The sequence below is a fragment of the Felis catus genome, chromosome F1 (assembly GCF_018350175.1).
Source record: "Felis catus isolate Fca126 chromosome F1, F.catus_Fca126_mat1.0, whole genome shotgun sequence".
NCBI classification, from domain to species: domain Eukaryota; kingdom Metazoa; phylum Chordata; class Mammalia; order Carnivora; family Felidae; genus Felis; species Felis catus.
In genome coordinates, this window is record NC_058384.1 from 16,738,872 (window position 1) to 16,762,798 (window position 23,927).

The 23,927-nt window shown below is 39.2% G+C and overlaps 1 protein-coding gene across 10 annotated transcripts in view; it reads left to right on the forward strand.

The window, feature by feature from the left end:
• Positions 1-23,927, forward strand: part of RABGAP1L (RAB GTPase activating protein 1 like) — a 762,235-nt gene that overhangs the window by 606,160 nt on the left and 132,148 nt on the right. For all 10 annotated transcript variants that reach the window (XM_023247520.2, XM_023247522.2, XM_023247521.2 and 7 more), the window contains one exon: positions 3,471-3,599. In XM_023247520.2, coding sequence (XP_023103288.1) covers positions 3,471-3,599 — 129 coding nt within the window. The remainder of the gene's footprint in view (positions 1-3,470; positions 3,600-23,927) is intronic.

Genomic DNA, 23,927 nt, shown 5'->3' on the forward strand with positions numbered 1-23,927 from the left:
AACTCATTTCCTTCTCAAATACTCGAGGTTAAAGATGCTCCCTTTTTGAAGTAGGACAGGAGAGACAGAGGCCGCACCGTGAGTTAGTCAGAGTTGGCGTCAGAATTTATTTCATCCTTTGCAGCCTTATTTGTACCTTTAATTGCCAACTACCTTCTAGAGGCTGGGATTAAGGGACTGAATAATACGCAGTTTCCACACGTGTCTGCTTGAGTCTTCTGCTCCGTGATTGTGAGAGCTCCTCTCCAATGGGGCTTAACAGAGGTGGCCAAGCCATGGGATCCACAGCATCCCTGACCCCAGCAGTGTCTTGGAAAAGACAGTCATAGGGCCCTCTGAATTGTGGTTTCCTGAGACTCAGCCCCACCCGGATGGAGATCTTCTGGCTACACGCCCCTCCCCCCCCCCCCCCCCCCCCCGCCCCAGAGTATAGCCTCCTTCCAACAGCATCTCTTTCTACATGGCATGTCTGACCAGAGGTCACATGTCACAGGCTGTATGATTGTTCATCTTGAGGCCTCATCTTTCTGCTTTTACATGAACTCCAAGACTGGACTTGAAATTAGGCCTGGGGCAGCATGAGAAAATTAGGTAATCATGCTCCTGCCTGAAGACTAGGAACCACACCACCATTGGGGGCATCTGTTGCCACGGAACTAGAGGTTAGTTGCACTGAAAATCAAGCGATGCCCTCAGAAGCTTTGGGGTTCTGAGGAAAGCTGCTAATCCTGTTTCCCTACAAACCCTAGAAGCAGCCTGTCTTGAATTTTCCTGATGATCACCAGAGAGCTGATCATCAGACCCAGTATTACAGATGAAAAAGGAACACTAAGGATATAGTGTGTCCAGTTTATCTGGTAGCTGGATGCTTTTCCCAATAATTGAGCAATTGATGTCTTAGTCAGAGAAGGCCTCTTTTAGGCTGAAGTTCCCGATAAATGTCTTTTCCAAATAAGGTGAGTTGATAACACTCTATCATGATAAACATTCTCTCTACCACTTACTGCCATCGTGTTTGAGTGTCCGTGAGGGAGGAAATAAATCTGAGAGGTACTGAGGCTTGTTTTTTCCACTGCCACTATTAGCCTAGCTCTACTTTCTGACTACTAGTTTGGATGTAAAGCTGAAGCAACCTAGTACCCTTGTGAAAATGCCTGGTGGATGAATTAATATATTCTTTTGTTTCATATGATTCTGTTTAAAAGGGAGGGGAGATGAAAGCAGAAATTCATTCAGTAAATTTTAATTGAGAACCTTCTATATTCCAGTTAATAGGTTTATCACTGTGAACACAGCAAAGAACAAGACAGACAAGGCCCCTTTCCTTAGGCGGAAAGAGATGTAAAACAGAAAAATTAGTTGGTGGAAAATTACTTGATGGGCTGGGGGTGCGGGGGGGAGAATTTAAGTGCTTAGAAGAGGCCTCACTCTGATCTTCCACTTGAGCTAAAATCTAAATCACAGAAAGTTGCTCTCCTTATGAAGATCTGGGGAAAGATGATTCCAGGCAGAGGGAACAGTAAGGGCGGTTGCGTTCAGCAATGAACTTGATGTGTACAAAAAAACGAAACAAGGCCAGTGTGCCTGGAGCTTGAGAACAGGAGGGGGACGTGGTTCCAGATGAGGTTGGAGGGGAAGCAGGGGCTCCAGATCATGAAAGGTCTTGCAGGCAGTGGTAATGATACTGGATTTTATTCTGAGCACAGTAGAACCGCTGGAGGGCTTTATACAGAAGAACCACATGATGTTAAAGGGTATCGTCTGGCTATGATAGGGAAAGTGGGCTACGGGGAGCCAAAGTGGAAATGGGGAGACCACTCAGGAAGTTACTGTAATGGCTCACCAAAGAGATGACAATGGCTTGGACCAGGGTGGTGAAGACAACTTGGGCCCTGTCGTCAGCAGGAATTTCTCCAACTTCCTTATACTCTTTCGGTACAGCTGTTAAGGTTGATCAGGTCTACATTTGAATCGAGATAAAGTGATATTTTGAATTAGCGCATAGTTCTATGATTTCTAAACATCTCGGTTGCATTTTTTTGTTTTGTTGTTTTTCATTTTATTACTGAGGTTTTTGACAATTTCTGGCTCTTGAAACCCCTTATTTCTCTTTGACTTACTTCTGTGTACCTAGTCTGCTTTAATCCATAATTTGTATCATGGTGTTTGCCAAAGATTGCTGACAGTTTTTTAATAAAATACTTACTGCTTTTTTTCATTTTTAAAACAAAATTTTTAATGTTTATTTCTGAGGGACACAGAGCATGAGCAGAAAGAGAGGGAGACATAGGATCTGAAGCAGGCTCCAGGCTCTGAGCTGTCAGCACAGAGTCCAATGTGGGGCTTGAACCCACAAACCACAGGATCATGATCTAAGACAAAGTCAGATGCTTACACTGACTGAGCCATCCAGGTGCCCCTCATTTTTTTTTTAAAGTAGGCTCCACACCCAACATGAAACTTAAACCCACAACCCCAAGATCAAGGGTCACAGGCTCTACTGACTGAGCCAGCCTGGCACCCTTTATTGTCTTTCTTATTACAAAATCTTTACTGCAGCAAATACAGCAATATATAAGGGGGGGGGGGGAACCATGATCCCACTATCCAGAGAAACCTTTTATTTCCTTTCAGTCTTTTTTCCATGCATGCATGGATATATTCATTTCTAGGTGGTTATTTCTTAAAGAAGTAAATTTTGCAAACAGTAGTTTTCATACGAAGTTCAGTCATTAAGTGATTTGTTTTATTTATTTTTTTCATGGCATTTTTTAAGGTGGGGGATCAATTTCTTATTTTCTTGAACTATTGTTGTCATTAGTTGAAAAGTCCTCCCATTAGGTGTTCCTTATGTAATTCTAATATACTTTACCTTCTCTATATCTTCAGCCAGGTTTCTTTTTTTTTTTTTTTGTCTTCTTTTGAAAAAAAAATTTAACTTTATTTATTTATTTTGAGAGAGAGGGAGACAGAATCCCAAGCAAGCTCTGCACTGTCAGCACAGAGCCTGACACTGGGCTTGAGCTCACAAACCATGAGATCACACCCGAGTCAGTCACTTGACTGACTGAGTAACCCGCCACCCGGGCACCCCAAGCCGGGTTTCTAATAATACCCTTAAAATATCCAGCAAACTAAAGTCATAGCTCAGAGTTACACATTTTTTGCTTTTCTTGCACTTTTCCTTCTCAGAGCTATAACTTGGTTAGCTTTGCTAGGATCCACCATTCTAATCTTTAGGTTATATAAATTAATATGTTAGCCTGTTAATTCTTATATTGTGTCTAGGATTCATGGTGACTTATTTCAGCAAATAGTAAAGGGGCTAGAAATATGTTCCTAAAAACTTACGGAACTAAGTTAGATCTTAGCTACAAATGTGCATTCAGGAAAACAGAAATTCATTTTTCAACGTATTTGTCCTGAGTGCAGGCTAAAATGTAATGATAATTCTCGGAATTATTTTGCAGACCTCAAAGGAAGATCTTCTGCAGGCTGATTTTGAAGGTGCTTTAAAGTTTTTCAGAGTTCAGCTTCCAAAAAGATACAGGGCTGAGGAAAATGCCAGAAGATTGATGGAGCAGGCTTGCAATATTAAGGTAAGATACATGAATTTATATATAATAAAGATACAACTTGAATGAAGAAAGAATTATTTAAAACGCTTTCTCTGTACATTGCTGGACTTTGGCTATGTTAGGATGATAGTATGTATGAACTAGTCTCAGACTTTTTTGTGAGGCTGATATGTATAAAATAACTTCTAGTAGGACTTGGAGTTAAAGTTAGTAGGTTCAGATTGTAACAATAGGAAGACAAACGTTTATCTTATAGGTAGGGCTCTAGAATGGGCCACTGTGATAGTGGTTTCCATGGCAGCAGACTTAGCATTTAGCTTTTGGCCATCTGTTTTAGGATTATTTACAACAAAGCAAGAAAAGTCTGCTTAGACAGTGCTTTCTTTTCTCTAAGGGACTTGGAAAGCTTTGGGTGTTGATCTGTCCATTTCCATCCCACATCTGCAAAATGGCTGTCGATACATTGCTCCTTATCATATGCCTAATAAAACTAAGTGAGATTTATAAAATAATTTGATATGGAAATTTCTATCCAGAAAATAGTGGGATCAGATTAGAGAACACATTTTTTAAAAAAATTTGGAACCAATTTACAAGTGTTAATTCTTGTACCTCTGGAAAACACTTGGGAATCTTCTTAACCTAACCTAAATACATAAATAGAAATTTCCCTTTTGAACAAAGAGACAGAGATCCCATGTCTTACGGACCTTATGTTCTTACAGAAGGAAACAGACAATAAATGACTAACATAATAAGTAAAGAATGTATTTAAAGTGTTAGAAGGTGATAAATAGCTATGAAAAAAGGAAACATCCTGTGAAATAAACAAGACCAGATTGAGGAGGAGAAGGAAAGTTACAGTTGTTATTAGGTAGTCAGAGTGAGTAGACCTCTTTAAGAGAGTGAAAGAAGGGTTAGCCATGGAGATGTCTAGGGGAAGAGCATTCCACCAAGTTCAAAGGTACTTACTGCCGCTGGCTCATGCCTGGTGGGTTGGAAGAACAGCAAGAAGGCCAGTGTAGCTGGAGTGAAGTGAATGAAAATGAGAGCTATAGGAGAGGAAGTTCGAGAGTTTACAAGGAGCCAGCGAATGTAGGAGTTAGGCTTTACTTTGGGTGAAGCGGCTAGCCCTTCCAGAGTTTTGAGTGGAAAAGTGGTATGATCTGTCTGAGGTTTCAGAGGATCACAATGCTTACTTACTGTGTTGAGAACAGACTACCACAAGGTAAGGGTGAACATAGGGAGATCCGACAGGGGTTTCTGCAGTAATCTTGTTGAGAAGTAATGATAGTGTTTGCCCGCTGAGAACACTGGGGATGGAGATGGAGTGGAGATGGAGGTGACTGGAACCTGAGTATATTTTGAAAGAGAACCAAGAGGATTTCATGACACATTAGACATGGTTATGAGAGGAAATAGGGAGTCAAGATGACTCCACAGATTTTGGACTAGGCGATAAGTAGATAGAATTGCTGTGGAGTTATTAAACTTATTACTTCCAATGTACTTTGACATAGACTTCATCTAAGCACCATACCTACTGGAACACTTTTTTTGGTGAGACACTGTTTTTTTTTTTTTAACTTATTTTAAAGTAAATTCTAAATGTTAAAAAGTCCAATTCAATGTTGAAAGTAAATAACTGGGAATAACTGGGAAAAAAACTATATTGTCTTTCAAGTGAATTCTGTATTCAAAAAAAAATCAATTTCCAAAGATATCAAGAAAAATAGGTCTCTGAATCTTCATCCTGGAATGCAGACTTTTAAAGCCTTCAGGACTGATTGTTTTATTTGGCTGGGCCAAATGACTAAGCATGAGCCACATTTGTCTGTGGACTTTGAAAGCATATTGCAGTGGCCATTGTGACTTTGATTGAATTTTGTGGGACGTTGGTTTGAAAGACAGACTTCAGCCCCTGATTGTTCCAGAGCTGTCAGAGAAAAGTACTGTAACTGGAACAGTGCTGTAGGAACCTGTTAAAATAAAACATTCATTTCTAAGAGTGAAAAATTAGAGAGTTAGGAGAACTAGTAAGGTAGAAAGCTAAATGTCTTCAAAGGAAATTTGGTAGCATTGGCTAATCATTGATAATGAAAAACCCAGGAAAACAATTCAAAATTATGAGATACATAGGGAAGGATTTTTTTTTCTTATAATTTATGAAGCTACTTAGGGGTTGTAGGCAACTAACAATTGTCAGGCTGGAAACATGGGATCCGAAAGACACAGAAACTTAAAATGTTAGAAAGTAAGTTCAAAATAGGATCAGAGTGGACCATTCCTGGAATGAATATGTCCAACCAGAGTGACTTGCGTGAAGGTGAACAGGTAGACATGAATTGTTATTTCAAGTAAGAATGGCGTTATTTGATTTTGTTTTTTGTTTTTACGTTTTGTTTGGGGGTTTGTTTTTTGTTTTTGCATTATCTAAGGAAAGTAACTTTTTCTTGGGTATTTAAAATAGTACTCACAGGACACTAGTTTTTATTATGGTATAATTCACATAACATTGTGTTTGTTTCACTTGCAAAATTTGTTTCTTGGGGTGAGGACTTTCAAGATCCACTCCCTTAGGTACTTTCAAACATGCAGTATGGTACCAACTATGGTCACTATGCTGTATGGTACATCCTCATGGCTCGTTTATTTTATAATGAATAATGTCATCATTTTATAATGAAATTTGTACGTTTTGACCCCCTTTACCTACTTTGCCCCCTCCTACACTCCCTGCCTCAGGCATCAATCTGTTCTCTTATATCCATGAGCTTGGTATTTTTGTTTTGTTTTTGTTTCATTTTGTTTTGTTTTAGATTCCACAAATAAGTGAGATCATACGATATTTCTTTTTCTGCCTGACTTATTTCACTTAACATAATGCCCTCAAGTGTCATATTGTGCCCAATGGCAACATTTCATTCTGTATTGTGGCTGAATAATATTCCATTGTGTACGTGTACCACATTTACTTTAGCCCTTCATCCATCAGTGGCCATTTAGGTGGTTTCCATTACTGGCTATTGTAGATAATGCTGCAGTGAACATAGGGGTGCATGTTATGTTTTCAAATTAGTGTTTTCATTTTATTCAGATAAACAACCAGGAGTGAAATTGCTGGATTGTCTAGTAGTTTTAATTTTTAATTTTAATCTAATTATTTGAAGAACCTTCATCTTCCATTGTGGTTGCACCAGTTTACATTGCCACCAACAGTTGCACAAGAGTTCCCTTTTCTCCATATCCTTGCCAACACTTATTTCTTATCTTTTTGATAAGAGCCACTCTAACAGGTGTGAAGTGATATCTCATTGTGATTTTGATTTGCATTTCCCTGATGATTAGTGGTGTAGAACACCTTTTCATGTACCTGTTGGTCATTTGTATGTCTTCTTTGGAAAAAGGTCAATTCAGATCCTCTGCCCATTTTTTAATTGGATTGTTTGGGGTTTTTTGCTATTGAGTTATATGAGTTCTTTATATATTTTAGACATTAACCCTTTATAAGACATATGATTTGCAAGTATTTTCTCTCATTCAATATATTGCCTTTTCATTTTGTTGATGATTTTCCTTTGCTGTGCAGAAGTTTTTTAGTGTGATGTAGTCTTACTTGTTTATTTTTCCTTTTTTTTGTCTTTGTTTTTTGATGCCAAATCCAAAAACAATCACCACCAAGACCAATGTCAAGGAGCTTACCACCTATGTTTTCTTCTAGGAGTTTTATGGTTTCATATCTTATGTTCAAGTCTTTCATCCATTTTGAGTTAATTTTTGTGTATGGTGTAAGATAGTGGTCCAGTTTCATTCTTTTGCACATGGCCTTCCAGTTTTCCCATCCTCCTTTATTGAAGAAATTGTCCTTTCCCCCCAGGATATACAGTCCTGGCTCCTTTGTTGTAAATTAATTGACCATATATGCATGGATTTATTTCTGACTTTTCTATTCCGTTCCACTGATCTACATGTCTGTTTTTTAATGCTTCTACCATACTGATTCAATTAATTTGGCTTTGCAATATAGTTTGAAGTCAGAGAGTGATGCCTCCAGCTTTGTTCTTCCCTCTCAAGATTGCTTTGGGTATTGGATCTTTCCTGGTTCCAGAGAAATTTTAAAATTGTTATGTTTCTGTGAAATATGCCTCTGGAATTTTGATAGAGATGACATCGAATCTATAGATTGCTTTGAGTATATGGACATTTTAAAAATATTAATTCTTCTAATCTATGAGCATGTAGTGTCTTTCTACTTATTTGTATCTTCAGTTTCTTTCATTAATGTCTTTTAGTTTTCAGTGTACAGATCTTCCCTTGGTTAAATTTATTCCTAGGTATTTTTTGATGCAATTATAAATGGAATTGTTTTCTAATTTCTCTTTCTGATAGTTTCTTATTCATGTATAGAAATACATATAGAATACACGCAGAAATACATTGATTTTTGTATCACAGGACATCTTTTTAATTTATAACACGGTTATGAGGCAGATGTGAGGTGAAACTCAGAGAAGGAAGATGTAAGTAGTACAATATCCAAGCACCCTGCTGGAACTAGAGCATAGGTTTCCAACCTAAAGTTTTAAAATTGTGTTTAAACTGAGACCTACATTTTAAAATAGCTTTTATATTAAAACCCTGACCACCCAGACACATCTGAATAAAAACTTACCCTTGTAATTTGTCACGCACTCTGACGTTTCCTCTTCTACTACTGTTTTGTATTTTGTGTCATTTAAACTCCCCTCCCCCCAAGAAAAGTCTTCAAACTGAAAAGGTAGTCATGACCCACTAACTCGATCTCACAACAGCTTGCAATATTGAAAACACCCTGAAGCCTGTCATACTGTTCACACCACCTCCCCCTTCCCCATCCTGATAGGCTGCAACTTGTAAGAGGTGTTAACAGTGAATAATGGAAGTAGGGGTGTGGTGAGAATGTGAGTCATCATGCCATCATTATAGCAGGATGTGCTAGCAACTGGAAATTTTAGGAACAGCGGATTGAGAGATCAAGGCTACGTGTTAGACAAAGGTGAAGGCAGGTAGGGAAGAGGTAAAAAAGTTGCACTCACCATTTCTTAGGTATGGCTTTGAGATTGAAGATAGAATGTTGGCCAAAAATAATGAAAATTGTTTTAATTTTAATTATTTTCAAAGTTAGGATCCGTGTATGGTTGTATCTTCTTTGAATGGACATGTTCTCATTTAATTAATTACCCAATAAAATGAATCACTTTCCTCTAACTTTTAAAGAACTAGGTGATCAGTGATTTCAGTGAACAGACTGGTTTTAAAATAGGTAGAAGAGTTGCAGGTGAAAAATAACTTACTAGCCCTGTATGTGGTTTATTTCTGTGAGTGTACCAACAAGATGTATTAACAAACCCCACTGGATTAGATAAATAACTTTATTCTTTGAAAAGCTGTATAATAGTAAATATCAAAAATGTTTTTGTGTTTATTTTTTCTGATTTAAGTAACATGTTTTAAAATTTTCAAATATCTCCCTGCTCCTATGGTTTCAGACAGTTTAATAAAATCAGGAAATATGCTGATCCATCAGACTTGATTTGAAAAGTCATATTGAATATACACTTCCTCGGGTTTTGTTGAATATTGTTATTCAAATGTTACCTTGTAGTTACAAATTCTGCTATTACAGACCTTCTTAAACTTGATTCTTGGCTTCGTGGACTCTAAATCAGTAGAAATTTTGATTTCTTTATACAAGCATATGAGGATTTTGTTTTTCCTGGTAAGAGACTATATACCTTTCATTAGATTCTTTTAATCTTTTAATTTTTTAAATATTTTTATTTATTTTAGAGAGAGAGAACAGGAGCAGGGGAGGGGCAGAGAGAGAGGGAGACACAGAATCTGAAGCAGGCTCCAGGCTCTGAGCTGTTAGTCCAGAACCCAACACAGGGATTCAACTCATAAACCATGAGATCAGGACCTGAGCCAAGGTTGGACAGCCAACTGACCGAGCCACCCAGGCTCCCCTTATTAGATTCTTAAGAGGAATTCAGTGACTCAAAAAAATTAACCTCTATATTGTGGAACAATCTTAAACTTGTTAAGTAAATTGATATTTCTGTAGAGCATGTAAGAGTTTATGAATGGGTATCTACAAATATTCAAGGGCTTATATATATAAACTTTATAATTCTTGACCTGTCTTTTTATATATTTTTATTCAGTATCATTTATATTATATTAGGTTGAATTGATGAAATTGCCATTCTTTTTGGTAAAAAATGTCAGATATTAAACATTGTATATAATTTAATTCAGTATTTCATGCCTCCATGTGATTCAATGCTATGTATGATGTTATCTATTCAATGCTATAAGGATGAAATACTAAAATTTTGAGTCTTTTAATTATAATGGAATTCATTTAGCTGCCGTTGCTCTCATAGGAATAAAGAAAAATAAACTAGAAGAGTAAAATACCTGTAGTAGAAGTTAGAGTACTGTGTATACCTTACTTCTATGGACATGTAAACTTTTCCTAAGAATTACTCTCTAAAGACTGGGAAACAAATCTTGTCTGTTTTCCTTCCTTCCTTCCTTCCTTCCTTCCTTCCTTCCTTCCTTCCTTCCTTCCCTCTCCCCTTCCTTTCCTCCCCCCCTTCCTTCCCTCCCCCCTTCCTTCCCTCCCTCCCTTCCTCCTTCTTCCCTCCTTCCCTTCCTTCCTTCCTTCCTTCCTTCCTTCCTTCCTTCCTTCCTTCCTTCCTTCCTTCACTTTCTTCCTTTCTAGTTGATTTTTATTTGGAATAATGTTGCACATGCCTCATTTGTGATACACCTCATTAGTAGCAAAGTTCATCACATCCTCAAAATATTCTGTTGCGGGGGTGTGCCTGGGTGACTCCGTTAAGCATTCAACTCTTGATTTCAGCTAAGGTCTTGATTTCAGGATTGTGAGTTCAAGCCCCGTGATAGGCATGGAGCCTACTTTAACAACAACAAAAAAAAATCTGTTGGTGGATCTTCATAAAATAAAATTTTAAAATAGAAATTAGCCTATTTCATTATTTGAACAAAATTAAAACTTCAAAATGTGACATTGAACTCAAACAAGGTAATTAAGAAAGAAAGTTCATTTACTGAGTGCACAGTGAGATCGTGACTTGAGTGCCTGTCGTGTGTCGGGAGTTAAGATGAGACTTTAAGGATTAGCAAGGGTAAAAGAGTATCTGAGGCAGGGGAAGGATGTTCCAAACAAAGAATATGCAGAGGCCCAGAGGTAGGAAAATATGGCACTGTCCAAGCCCTCATCATAGTTGATGACCGGAGAATAGGAAATGGAAGACAAGGTATCCAGGAGCCAGACGGCTGGTGCAAAGCCATGTGAGCCATGGTACGCAATTTGGATTTTTCCTGGGGGCAATGGGAAGCGTTGTGAGGGGTTAAATAGGAGGTGGAAATGATCAGCTGCTTTAGAAAGGTCTTTCTGGCTGCTGTGTGGCGATGAACTGAAAGGGGTAAGATTAGATATTAGTGACAGACCAATTCGGTGAGAAGTGACCAGAGTATCTGCTATGGGCTGGAGAGAGATGGACAGATTCCAGAGATATTCAGGAGGTGGAATCAACAGAACTTAGTGATTAAATGTGAGCATTACAGCCGGGAAAGAGAGCCGCGACGACACCCAGAAATCTTAGGCAACTTGGTAGTAATCACACTGCAAAGGGAACAAACAAAAAGCAACAAGTTACAAGGCTGGAACACAGTGAGTGAAGTGTTGGACACATTAGGTTTGCAATGTGTATCCACAGACTCATATCCAAATATATAGAGATACCAAGTAAGTGGATGCTAGAGATCTGAGCTGACAGTAGGCATTTGGATGTCATCGGCATTGAAACCACGGGAGTGGGTGAATTCTCACAGAGGAGCAGAGAGGAGTGTTGAGGATAGATATGTTAACATGTAAAAAATGGGCTGAGAAGTAGAAGCTGGTGAGACTGAGACAGCAGGAGCAAACCCAGTAGAGAAGTGAAGTGTGAATGCTAAGGGAAGATGTATTCGTTTTCAAGAAGGAAGAAGTTGAATAAATGTCAGCAGTGCTTAGAGGTCATATAAGGTACTGAGGAGTGGAAAGCAGACATTGTGCAATAATGATAAAGAGGTCCTTAATAGCCTTAGTGAGAGCAGTTTCAGTGGAGTGATGAAGTATAAACTCCAGTGATTCAAGAAATAAGTGGAAGGGGAGGAAATGGAGAACGGAAGATAACACAATTCTTCTAAGAAGCTTAGTGTGGAAAGAAGATGGGAGATGGAAGAGACGGCCAGCAGGCCAGGGCGTAAGTACGAGAGAGATGAGAAGATAAGAGGTTGAGATGGGTTTCGGGGGGATGGGAAAATGAGTGTTTAAATGCTAAAAAGCCTCAACGAATCAGTTTCTTCACTGAGCACCTACTGTATACCAGGCACTGTGCTAGATTCAGGGAATATCAGGTAGAACAAAAGCAGATATACTCCCTGAAATCATGGGGTTTACACTATTGTGTGGAAATATTACATAGTCACCTTAGTAAATGTGTAATTACAGAGTGAGATAAATGCTCAGATGGGATGTAATAAGGCTATATGAGGAGAAGGAACAAAGGAGCCTGACTCAACCAACAATTTGGGGAAAGCTTTCTTGAACTGAGATTCTAAGGCATTGCCGACTGAAGGAACAATATGTACAAACACTGTGAGGTAGGAAGGAGTAAGGTATGGTTAAGAAACTGGGAGAAGGCCAATGTGACTATAGCTCAGAGAATCCTGAGGGTTGATATGTAGGGACCAGACCACTCCATCTTTAAATAAGAAGGAAAGGCCCACAGAAAGAGAAATGTTGAAAATTCAGTAAAGAAAGGGGAAAATATCAACAGAGACAGGATTATGAGGAGGTAAGGCCTTAGATTAAAAAAGAATGGACCTTTTTTCCATTCAAGGGAATGAGGAGGAATCGACGGACATAAAGGAAATGTGCAGTTTGATGAGAAAATTGAGAGTATTTCATTTGAAGGTTTGTGTTATTTCAGTTAAGCAGATTCTAGAATGAAGGGAATACATAGTAGAGTAAGAGGTGTTAGAGAACATAGAGAAGTTTTTAGAACAGACATTGCAGAGATTGGAAGAACTAAGTGGGAAAACACAAGATTATTGGACTATTGTTGGAGATCATGAATTCATAGTGGCAAAAATCTGCAGTGTTTTGTGAGTTTCTCTGGAAACACTCAGCAGCCCAGATGTATTCATGAAGAAACGAGTTATTTTGACCCAGAGTTGAGGTTTGCCAGAATGAGGCAAAAGAAGGACAGTGGGGCCAGGGCAATGGTGCACTAAGAGACCAGATCTTGGGGGGAGGAGAGGGATGAGGAAAAGGGGAATCCCTGACTTGTAGCCAATTTCCATGGTGTAAATATTCCCACCATGGCCAATTTCAAGGTACCAGTGACTTAAGAACTGGCTCACACAATGTCCAAGTGCTAACAGTTGCTTCTCAGGAACTGGTAGTTGATGACTCTAGCGCACCACATGTTCAGAGACGAGGGTAGTGGCCAGAGAGTGGTTGACATGATGGAAAATGGAGACTAACAAATAGAAAAGAAAGTGAAGACCAATGAGGACTGCAAGAAATGCGGGTGAGGGAGAGCTGCAAAGAATTGTTGAAATCCATGACTAAGGTGATTGGTAGAGGAGGACATTAAATGACTTGGTGGTGGTTACCCAAGAAAAAAGCAACTTTCCTCCCAAAACTCTTGTATTTGAAAGACAGTTGGGCGACAATACTGACTTGTACTTAAATTTTCCAGCTGTTAGCTCAGGTTGATTAGCGGCAGCAGAACCACACCAATTGCTATTTTGCCATCTATGGCCATCTCCTCTGACTTGCTTCTCTCCTTCCTAGCAACAGTGCTACTCTCTCTCCCGTCTTCCTGTGATCATAGACATTCGAGATGCACTGGGGAGAAATGTGCAGAGCAACAGGAGCAGGGGAGGTGAGGGGGGCCCTGCCATCTTCACCACAACACCAAAATTGTCTTCCGGCCCTATGCGGGAGAGGTAGCCACCAATGACAAGATGTTACCATGGTAACTACTTGCCTCGGAAAATTCTAAGCTCTGCTCCAGCTCAGTTACCTCTCTACTGAGATGGACAATTATCTACCCTCCCACAGTGCATTGGTATAATTTGATCTTGCCTCTCACAAATCATGTTTTTAATGGAATATGGTAAATTTGTTAATCTAGAAATTTAACATTTTTCCCTGTTTGAGACCTCCATATTTGTAACCATGAATTTTAATTTAACTGTTTGAAAAAAAAAACTTTCACACTAGAACAAAAGTGTTAAGAACATTTGTATTGAAAGCAATTTACTTCTAATTTCTTCATAGTATTTGCTGTTTATTTCTGGATGTTATTGCTGTGTGTAAACAAGAATATAATCTCCCAAACAAATGCTTTCTTTGAATTAGCAATGAGGCCACACAGAAGCTTCTGTCAACTTCATGGATCTAAAATGTGTGCCCTTATGTGCACTGTGGAAAGGGTTCATTTTTAATGGAACCACATCTGGTGTTCCTTTCCTATAAAGACCTCTACATTGACAACCACAGTTGGGAATATTTGGCTTAAAGGATCATAATCTTCTGCTGGGGAAGTATTATGTTGTAGGATACAGAAAGGTGATAAATAACAGATTGATAACAAGGTAGTTTCTATATCAAAACATTTACCTCTTTTTTCCTTCGAGGCTTCTGTTAACGTTCATAGTCCTCAGTGTGCCTCCTATTTGGGGCATTGTTTTGTTTTTCTCCCAAAACAGGGGTTAATGCAGGTTGATCTTGCTTCTCCCAATCGTGTACTGTGGGAACGGGCAGGAAACATGTAAATGTGGGCATACTCTGAAACACTTGATGACAGGTGGAGAAAATAGGCCACAGCTCCAGATGCCCATGCGTCAGGCACCCTCCACATTTAGAAAACTCAGCTTTTCTGGCTGTTCCTAATCAGCTAGAATGCATTTGTCCCTTATTTACTTCCGCCATTTTATTCTACCACTACCCCTATACCTGCCAGTCATTTTCTTTCAGTTTATTAAGGAGAAAGCCATATAGATATTTTTAAATTAACTTCATGGGTAAACCTGGGTATTGTATCTTGAGCTAATCTATATAAATCATTAGGTTGTCCTACACCAAAGAAAAATAAGATAAACGGATATAAAAATTGATTTTTATACGGGCGTCTCTCTATTTAGTAAGAGAAACAATAAATCATAGGATTAAAGCATTACACCCTTTTATGCATTCCAAACAGTACAATGTCCTCAGGCAGAGCTTCCCACATAGAATTAACAACAAAAATGAATCCTCAAAACTGCTATTTCGACTAGCAGTCTCTCTCCCTTCAAGCTTTAAGTAGCTTTTTCTCCCCAGCAACTAATTCACTCTCAGCTAATGGTTATGCTCTTAAGTGGGAGTTTTCATATTTCATATACCTTTCTGCAATGTTTTGCCCAACACTGTCTATCTGTTACAATTTGTGTTTATCTGTGTTGGAGAATAAAGTTAGAACCCGTCTTCACTCTTTGGAAACAGTGGTAACAAATAATTTTCCCACAACTACTTACACTGAAATCCACCTTTCTTTGATTATTTTTTTTTTCTTTACTATTTGAATTCATATTAAGATTATATTTAAAGTGTGTTCCACAGTTTGTGTTTGGAGATCTATTTTAGACAAGAAAATGTATATAGTGTTCCTCTGTGTCTTTGTTGCTCCTCACTAGAAATAATTTAATTTTGATTCTTTCAGGTAGCAATTAAAATAGATGTAAGTGTTGAAAGTATTTAAGATAGGTTGGATTAAGAAGTCTGGGCCATTGGATCGTGGGGGGGTTAGTATTCCAAACCCCCCAACCACACCTGTTTCAGCTGTGGGTGCCTCTACTCTGGGGAGAATCAGGTAAAATTACATTATATTTACTTGGTTATTATATTCTTATTTCGCCAACTCATGGACCCATTTAGCATTTCACTGGCAAATAACTGAGTCTCATTAATGCTCTGGAGAACTTACTTATTTTACTGTTATGCCTTTTTCTCTCCTTCTCCCTACCCCCCAGCAAAAAATTCTTTTAAAGCAGTGGAAGTAATACGTAAATGAAAATAGCAACCAAAAAAAGATAGTGAAAATGTTTAAGTGTTATTCACATGTCTCCAACTGTTGTCAACCTTTCTGAAGCTCCACTTAAAGGCAAACAAACTGCTGAGGGGAAAATTATATTCCTTGTTATAGCTGATAGTTGTGATTGAATGGGAAATACTTTCTCATTGTCAATTCCCCCGGCCTGGGGACTTTTTATTGGTACCCAGTAGAGAGTGATTTCTTTCCTCTGGAGTGTCTAACCTTTTCCCTGCCTGCACCACTTCCTACCCAGATGACTGCAGTATGCAGTTGACATGGCCTCTTTCAGATACCCATTATTTATTATTATGATGCTGCTGCTGTTATTATTATTATGTGAGGGAATCTTGGAGCACAAATCACATGAAGAGGTAGTGAAACTTCGTGTTAAGTGGTTTAGGTTAGAAGCTTCAGCACCCAAGCTGGCACAGGGTCAGCGCATTTATCAGTGTGTTCTCTGCAGCGTTTCATTCTCTTTTCCACGCACAGCGTTATCCTCCAGTATCCCTTACCCCCAAGATCACAGTGCTTCCCACTAGCCCTTGCTCCATGTTGAAGTTTCTTGCTAGGTTGATTCCTCAATAGGCAGTACTTTTTTTCTGGGTCTCATGTCTGCCCCCAGTTTCATGTCTGTAGTAATCTGCTAGGGCAGCCGTAATAAAATACCACAGACTGTGTGGCTTAAACAGCAGAAATCTGCTTTCTCACTGTTCTGGAGGCTGGAAGTCCAAGATCAAGGTGTTGGCAGGTTTGGTTTCTTCGGAGACCTGTCTCCTTGTCTTACAGGTGGCTTCCCCCTCACTGTGTTCTCACATGGTCATCCCTCTGTATTGTCTGTGTCCTATTCTCTTAAGGACCCCAGTCCTGGGGGTTAGAGCTCCAACAGGTGCATTTGGGAAGCATACAGTTTAGTCCATAATAAGGTCTTTTTCATCATCAACAAAGTGTCAGCTTCTCTCCACTTTCTCTGAAAATGCTCTCTTCTGAACATGGATCTTATCTGGCAACCCTTAACTGATCTCCAGCATCTGGTAATAAGACGTGACAGTTTCTGATGTTTGTCAGCACACCAAAGTTCTCCCATGTTATCGTGAAATCTCAGATTATTGAAAAGATTTTCTTTTTCTTCACAGTTTCACCCTCCACTTCCATCAGCCCACGTGGTTGGCAAGGTGTTTCCTCTGGCATGCGTGTTAGCTTGTTAAAAGTTCTAATTTACCTTATATAAGGTTCTGGTATAGTCTCACTGCATTAACTTCCTTATCGTCCCGCCTATATATTATATCATATCTTATATAAACCACAACCTCCTTGTTTCTGTTCCTTTCCTAAAAGAGAGGCAGTGAGTTGTGCAAGTAAGTTATGTCTTAACAGGATGTCCAGCGATAGAAGAAGGTCTCTATTCTATTATAATAAAATGGATTATTTTAGGCAACAGCAGATTGTGAATACAACATAGGAACTTAGTTTATTTTCTGAAATCATTTACATAAAATTTTTTCTTCTAAGACATTTCACCAAATTTTAAGATGGCCGTTGTTTAAGAGGTCAGATGCCATGCATTGCCTTGCCGGGGGAAGATCCTGAAGAAAATTGTCTGGCATAGCAGGAGCTTATTAGACCCTTCAGAATCTATAGTCTCAAGCCCCTGACTTCGCCTATCTGGACTGTAACAGCCACCTGAGAATAACTGGTCTCTCCGGCTTGAGTTCCTGGCTTCTCCAGTTTCCTGTATTCACCACCACTGGAGTTGTCTGCCTGGAAAATCAACCTCCTCTTGTCACTCCTCACCTCCCAGTACCCTGCTGGCTCCCTGTTACCTGCAGGATACGCCCCCCCCCTCCCCCCCCCACCCCCGCCTCAGCTTGGCAGACAGCCCCTTCTTTCACACCAATATGCCATGCCCCTTCCGGGCTTTGGCACATCTTGTCCCTTCCGCCTGGAGTACTTTCCCTCTGTGGAGTGCCTGGAAAAGGCAGAGGCTTTGGAGGCAGACGAGTCTAGTGTTGAATTCTGACTCCACTTCTTACTGACTGAGTGACCCTGAGAAATTTACTTAATCTCCTTGAGTAGTTTTCTCATCATGAAACGAGGCTAATACGTACGGCACAAGGATGTTGTAAGAATGATTAAAGCTAAGCATATGCGTGACTGACCGCTAAATTATTTATCATTTCCAGTTGCAGTTATGGGATCAAGCAAACCCCTATTTACCCTTTAAGACCCAGATCAGACATCACCTCCTCTGGGAACCTAGGCTGTTATTTACTCTAACTCTGGTAATTCCTGCACTAGAGCAACAGAATTGTGGTGAAAAATGTGGTTTTTCTGAAGCCATGTTGTTGGAGTTCAAATCTTGGCTTCTTTATTTATTACCGCTATGATCTCTGGTAAGTTACTTATACTCCCTGTACCTCAGTTATCTGCTCTGTAAAATAAGGATAATATTATCTATGAAATAGGATTACTGTGAAGATTAAGTGGGATAATATATACACTTGACCGTTGAACAACACAGACTTGGAATGTGTGGATCTACTTAAATGTGGATTTTTTTTTTTTGACAAATACAGGACTGTAAATGTATTTTCTCTTCCTTATGATTTTCTTAGTAACTCTTTTACTCCAGCTTACTATATTATAAAAATATAGTATATAATACATGACATAAAAATATGTGTTAATCAACTGTAGATGTTATTGGTAAGGCTTCCAGTCATCAGCAGACTACTAGTAGTTAAGTTCGGGGAGAGTCAAAAGTTACACGTGGCTTTTTTACTATGTGGGGGGTCAGTGCCCCTAACACCCCCACATTGTCCAAGGGTCAACTGTGTAAGAAATTTAGCACAATGCTGTGCATGGTTAGTATACAAAAAATATTAGCCATTATTACTATATTTATTTTCTTTTTCTAAAGTGTATTTATTTTGAGAGAGAGAGTGTGTGTGTGTTTATGTGTGTATACACATGAGCAGGGGAGGGGCAGAGAGAGAGAGAGAGGGAGGGGAGATGGAGAGAATCCCAAGCAGGCTCCACGCTCAGCACGGGGGCCCAACTCAGGGTTTGATCCCGTGACCCTCAAACCATGGCCTGAGCCAAAATCAGTAGTCAGGCTCCCAACCAACAGAGCCATCCAGGCATCTCATTACTGTATTTACTTTGAGTCATTTTCTCTTATTGTGAGTTCTTCAAGGCTTTGACTCTACCTTCCTCTTCTCTAGATGCCTTATGTCTCATCCAGTGTCTCACAGAGTAGCTGGATCAAAGAAGTCATTCATTAAACATTTATTTAGTTAACAAATCCTGTCCATTTAAGATGAAGAAGATTGGGCTTTAAATCCTCTTTGAAAAGACTTCTGGAAATAAACAGAAAAAAAAACATTACATTGAATAGTATTCCAGGATTTTTGTTTTGTTGTTTTTTTTTTTTTTAACGTTTATTTATTTTTGAGACAGAGACAGAGCATGAACAGGGGAGGGGCAGAGAGAGAGGGAGACACAGAATCTGAAACAGGCTCCAGGCTCTAAGCAGTCAGCACAGAGCCTGACGGGGGGCTTGAACTCACGGACAGTGAGATCATGACCTGAGCCGAAGTCGGACGCTTAACCGACTGAGCCACCCAGGCACCCCTGTTCTGTTTTTTTAGAGAGAGAGTGAGAGCAAGGGAGGAGCAGAGGGAGAGGGAGAGAAAAAGAACCCTAAGCAGTCTCCATACCCAGTGTGGAGCCTGGACGCAGGGTTGGATCTCACAACCCTGAGATCATGACCAGAGCCAAAGTTAAGAGTCAGATGCTTAACTGACTCAGCCACCCAGACACCCCTTCCAGGTTTCTTTCTGCAGAAAAGTGAAATAGCTGAGGTTTTTTTAATCTGAATTTTGCTTTCAGAAAGGTGTCTATTATATTGTATATATTACAGGGGTCATGAAATACGACTCTGTGAGTTTTCCACCTTTATAGACCTTTAAGACTTGGATGGAGGGTCAGCTTTCTTCCTTGATGCTCCGGTAACCAGGTGCCCTTGTATATCTTCAGCTATTAGATTTTTCAGATAATTATTCAACGATTTTTAGACTACTAAAAATCTTTTCAAGTTTCGTCTAGTTTCATTTACATTAACTTCTTAGTTGTCTATAGTAAAAATAACTGTGTTGAAAGAACTGAGGCTAAGATGTATATGCCACAGCCTTTTTAAACAGGGAGAAACATCAAATTAGAGTTTATGATCAAGACTGCTAATACAGATTTCAAAAGACAAACTAGTCTCTTCCTTATTTATGTATGAAATTCTAGTCATATTTTATATTTTCTTCATATATTTCATAATTATCAATTACTTTATTCATAAACTAAATTCAAGGAATGTTAATAGCGTATCTGCATATTTATGCTTGTGCACTGTGTCATTTGTCTACTGCTGCATGACAAACAGTCCCAAAATTTACTGGTCTGTATCAACAGTATTTCTCATGATTCTGAGAGTTGGCTGGGTGGTTCTTCTGCTTCTGTCTCTAGATTCGTTCATGTGATAGATGGTATTCAGCAGGTGGGACAGCTCTGGATAGGATCTCTCTGTCCACCTGTTTTCCTACTGTGAGCTTCTTCACAGTATTATGGTCCCAGGTTTCCAAAAAGTAAGACCAGTGCACAAGTACACATCAAACTTCTGCATGTGTCACAGTTATCAGGTCGCATTGACCAAATCAAATCACATGGAGAGTCAGTGTTAAAAAGGACTACACATGGGAAATGGATACCAGAAGACCTGATTGAATGGGAGCCATTCCTCTAACAATCTACCACACATATACTTGGTAACTTTATGTTCAAGTATATTTGTGTTTATAAATTAACTCAGTTTCTGAGAATGTGGGGTGGAAAGGATACTTTCTTGCCATTTTAATAATATATACTTACATTTATTAATAATTTTTATTTATAATACCCTTTCATACAATTTTTATTATGAACTGATATTGCATTTTCAATTAATATTTTTTTATTAGCTGATGCTGCATTTTCAATTAAAAAATATTTTCACAATGAAACTGAATGAGTAAAGCCAGCATTAATTTAGGTTCCCTGATATAGCAGAAGCAGTAGTTGCTTATGAACTGTTAATAAAATTTGAGTAGAGATACTCTGATTACAAAGAAAATCCATCTTGTGATATTGATTTTATCATTCAGCAGAGAATGGGTTTCCAGAGTTCAGAGGAAGCTTAAAAATTTTTAAGTGATCTACACTGTAGCATACTCAGTGGTGAAAGGCTGAAAGTATTTCCTCTAAAATCAGAAACAAAACAAGGATGCCCATTCTTGCCACTTTTACTCAACGTAGTCTTAGCCAGAGGGGCGCCTGGGTGGCTTAATTGGTTAAGTGTCCAATTTTGGCTTAGGTCATGATCTTGCTGTTGGTGAGTTCGAGTCTCTCTGCTGTCAGTGCAAAGCCCACTTCAGATCCTCTGTCACTGTCTTGCTCTCTACCCCTCCCCCACTCACGTGTGCACTCACACGGGGGCGCTCTCTCTCCCTCCCTCCCTCTCCCTCTCTCTCTCTCTCTCAAAAATAAACAAAAAAAGAAGCCTTAGCCAGAGCCATTAGACGAGAAAAAGAAATAAAAGGCATCCTAACTGGAAAGGAAGAAGTAAAACTGTCACTATTTCTAGGTGACATGACATATAGAGAAAAACTTAAATACTACATCAAAACTGTTAAAACTAATAAATAAATTTACTTAAGTTGCAGGATACAAAATCAATAAGCAAAAATCTGTTGTGCTTCTATACATTAATAATGAACTATCAGAAAGAGAAATTAAGAAAACAATCCCACTTACAGTTTCATCAAAAAGAGTAAAATACCCTGGAATGAGTTTAACCAAGGAGGTAAAAGACCTGTATATTGAAAACTATAAGAAGGGACAGTCTCTCCAGTAGATGGTGATGAGAAAACTGGAGAGCCACATTCCAAAGCATGAAACTCCCCCACTGTCTTACACTATACACAAAAATTAACTAAAAATAGATTAAAGGCTTGAACATAAGACCTGAAACCTTGGGGCGCCTGGGTGGCTCAGTCGGTTAAGCGTCCAACTTCGGCTTAGGTCATGATCTTGCAGTTTGTGAGTTTGAGCCCTGCGTCGGGCTCTGTGCTGACAGCTCAGAGCCTGGAGTCTGCTTCAGATTCTGTCTCCCCTTCTCTCTGCCCCTGCCATGCTCATGCTCTGTCTCTCTCTGTTTCTCAATAATAAGTAAACATTTAAAAAATTAAAAAAAAAAAAAAGACCTGAAACCTTAAAACTCCTAGAAGAAGACATAAACAGTTATCTCCCTGGACCCAGTTAATTTGTGTTTGTTTTAATTCATCTCAGGGTTCAGCTGGAGTCATTTTATCCCAACAGATAGAACTTTAGACTCTCAATATATGGGTTATGCAGTTAAGCTCATTTTAATGTAAAATTTTCACGGAGGGCCATGGATAGATAGTCTCAGAAGGACTAAAAACAACTAGTTTTATACCTAGAAAAAAGGGTAATAAAACTTTCTTATAAAATAATCAGACCTGTCGTCAGTGTAGTATCGCAAGATCCAAACTCTAATGACTTGATTTTAGATGGATCCAGGATCTGGGGCTTGGGGAATGAATGCAAAAGAAGATACTGTGTAATATGTTCTCAGTATTTAGAGAAAAATGCAGTTGAAAAAGAGAAGGAAGGCCAAAAACATGGGAAAGATCCAGTATTTTGTTTTTTGAAAAACAGGATCCATGAGTAGAGTATTTCATTTGTCAGGAAAACTGCTGCCTTAGACACAATCTGCCTTTAATGCCCAGAGATAACGTGCCGCTGTCAGAAGGAGCAGAACTTAATCTTGCCTGTTTGGCTGATGTTTGCAGGTATGTTTGATGAATTGAGGCCGAAGTCAGGTCTAAAACATCCTCCCCACCAGAGAGCTGGTGATGGATCAGGTGAACTAAGTGCACGCACATGTTGCAGAAAGCCATGGCAGGCCCATCCCGGCCCTCTCCGCAGCCCCTTCTCTCCTAACCACCGTGTCAGTGACGTGTGTGTGTGGGCAGTGGGCGCCCACGCAGCCAGCTCCTCGCTGCCTCCCTCATGGATGTCTCTGTGTGCTCCTGCCTCTCGCTGGTGCGTCTGCAACCCAAGTGCCTTTCTACAGCTTGCTGTCCCTACATATTTCTCCCTTCTGATTCTGTGTAACTTGCCATTTTTCTTTGAAGGCACCACCGGTTAATACTAAATTTGTAACAGTAGTAGCCACCACAACTATATCTTGCTCTGTAGATGCTTGGCATGTTTACCATTTAATCATAATTTTAACATCACGAAATACCCTTATTGACCTGAGTGGACAGATCAGAAAACAGGCACAAAATGTTTAAGTCTCTAACAGGGACCACTTGGCTCATAAGGGGCTGAGCCCAAACCCAAATCCAGGCAGCCTGGTTCCAGAGTCTGTGCTTTACTACCTCGCTTACACCCACTATTTTTTGTTTTGAACTTGTCCTATACTACATAGTTTTTGAAGGCAGTCAGTATTTATAAGTTGTTTAATATTGCCAGTATTTATCAGTCGCTTACAAGATTTAAGACACTTTGACTCGATGTGATTACATTAAATTGCATCTATTCATTCTTTGCTTAATAAGCATCTAGAGTTTCTTGTGCACCTACTGCGTCTTAGTACCCCACTAGGCATTCTATTCAGTAATAATCACATCAGACAAGATTCCTATCCTGGCACTTACAGGATAATGGAAGGGACAGATAACACAAAAATAATATGTAATCGAAATTGTTATTAAGGTTACAAAGGGAAAGAGAAGTTTGTTTCAAGAGAGAAATGAAACTAATTTAGACTGGGGAAGACTTTTCAGAGTGACATTTTAAGTTGAAGCTCTAAAAGATTATTAGGACCTAGCCAGCAGAAGAGGATTGGTAAAGTATGCCATACGAGATCTTTCGTTTCTGGCAAAATGATGGGCCAGCTGTCAGTATAACCCCTTCTGGTACAGAACATCTGAAACTTCTGGATATGGTAATTAAAATACATTTTTAAATGTGTGGCTGAGTTAGTGGGAAAGTAAAAGAAAAAAAATGGGAGCCAGAAATTATGTGAAAACCTGATGAA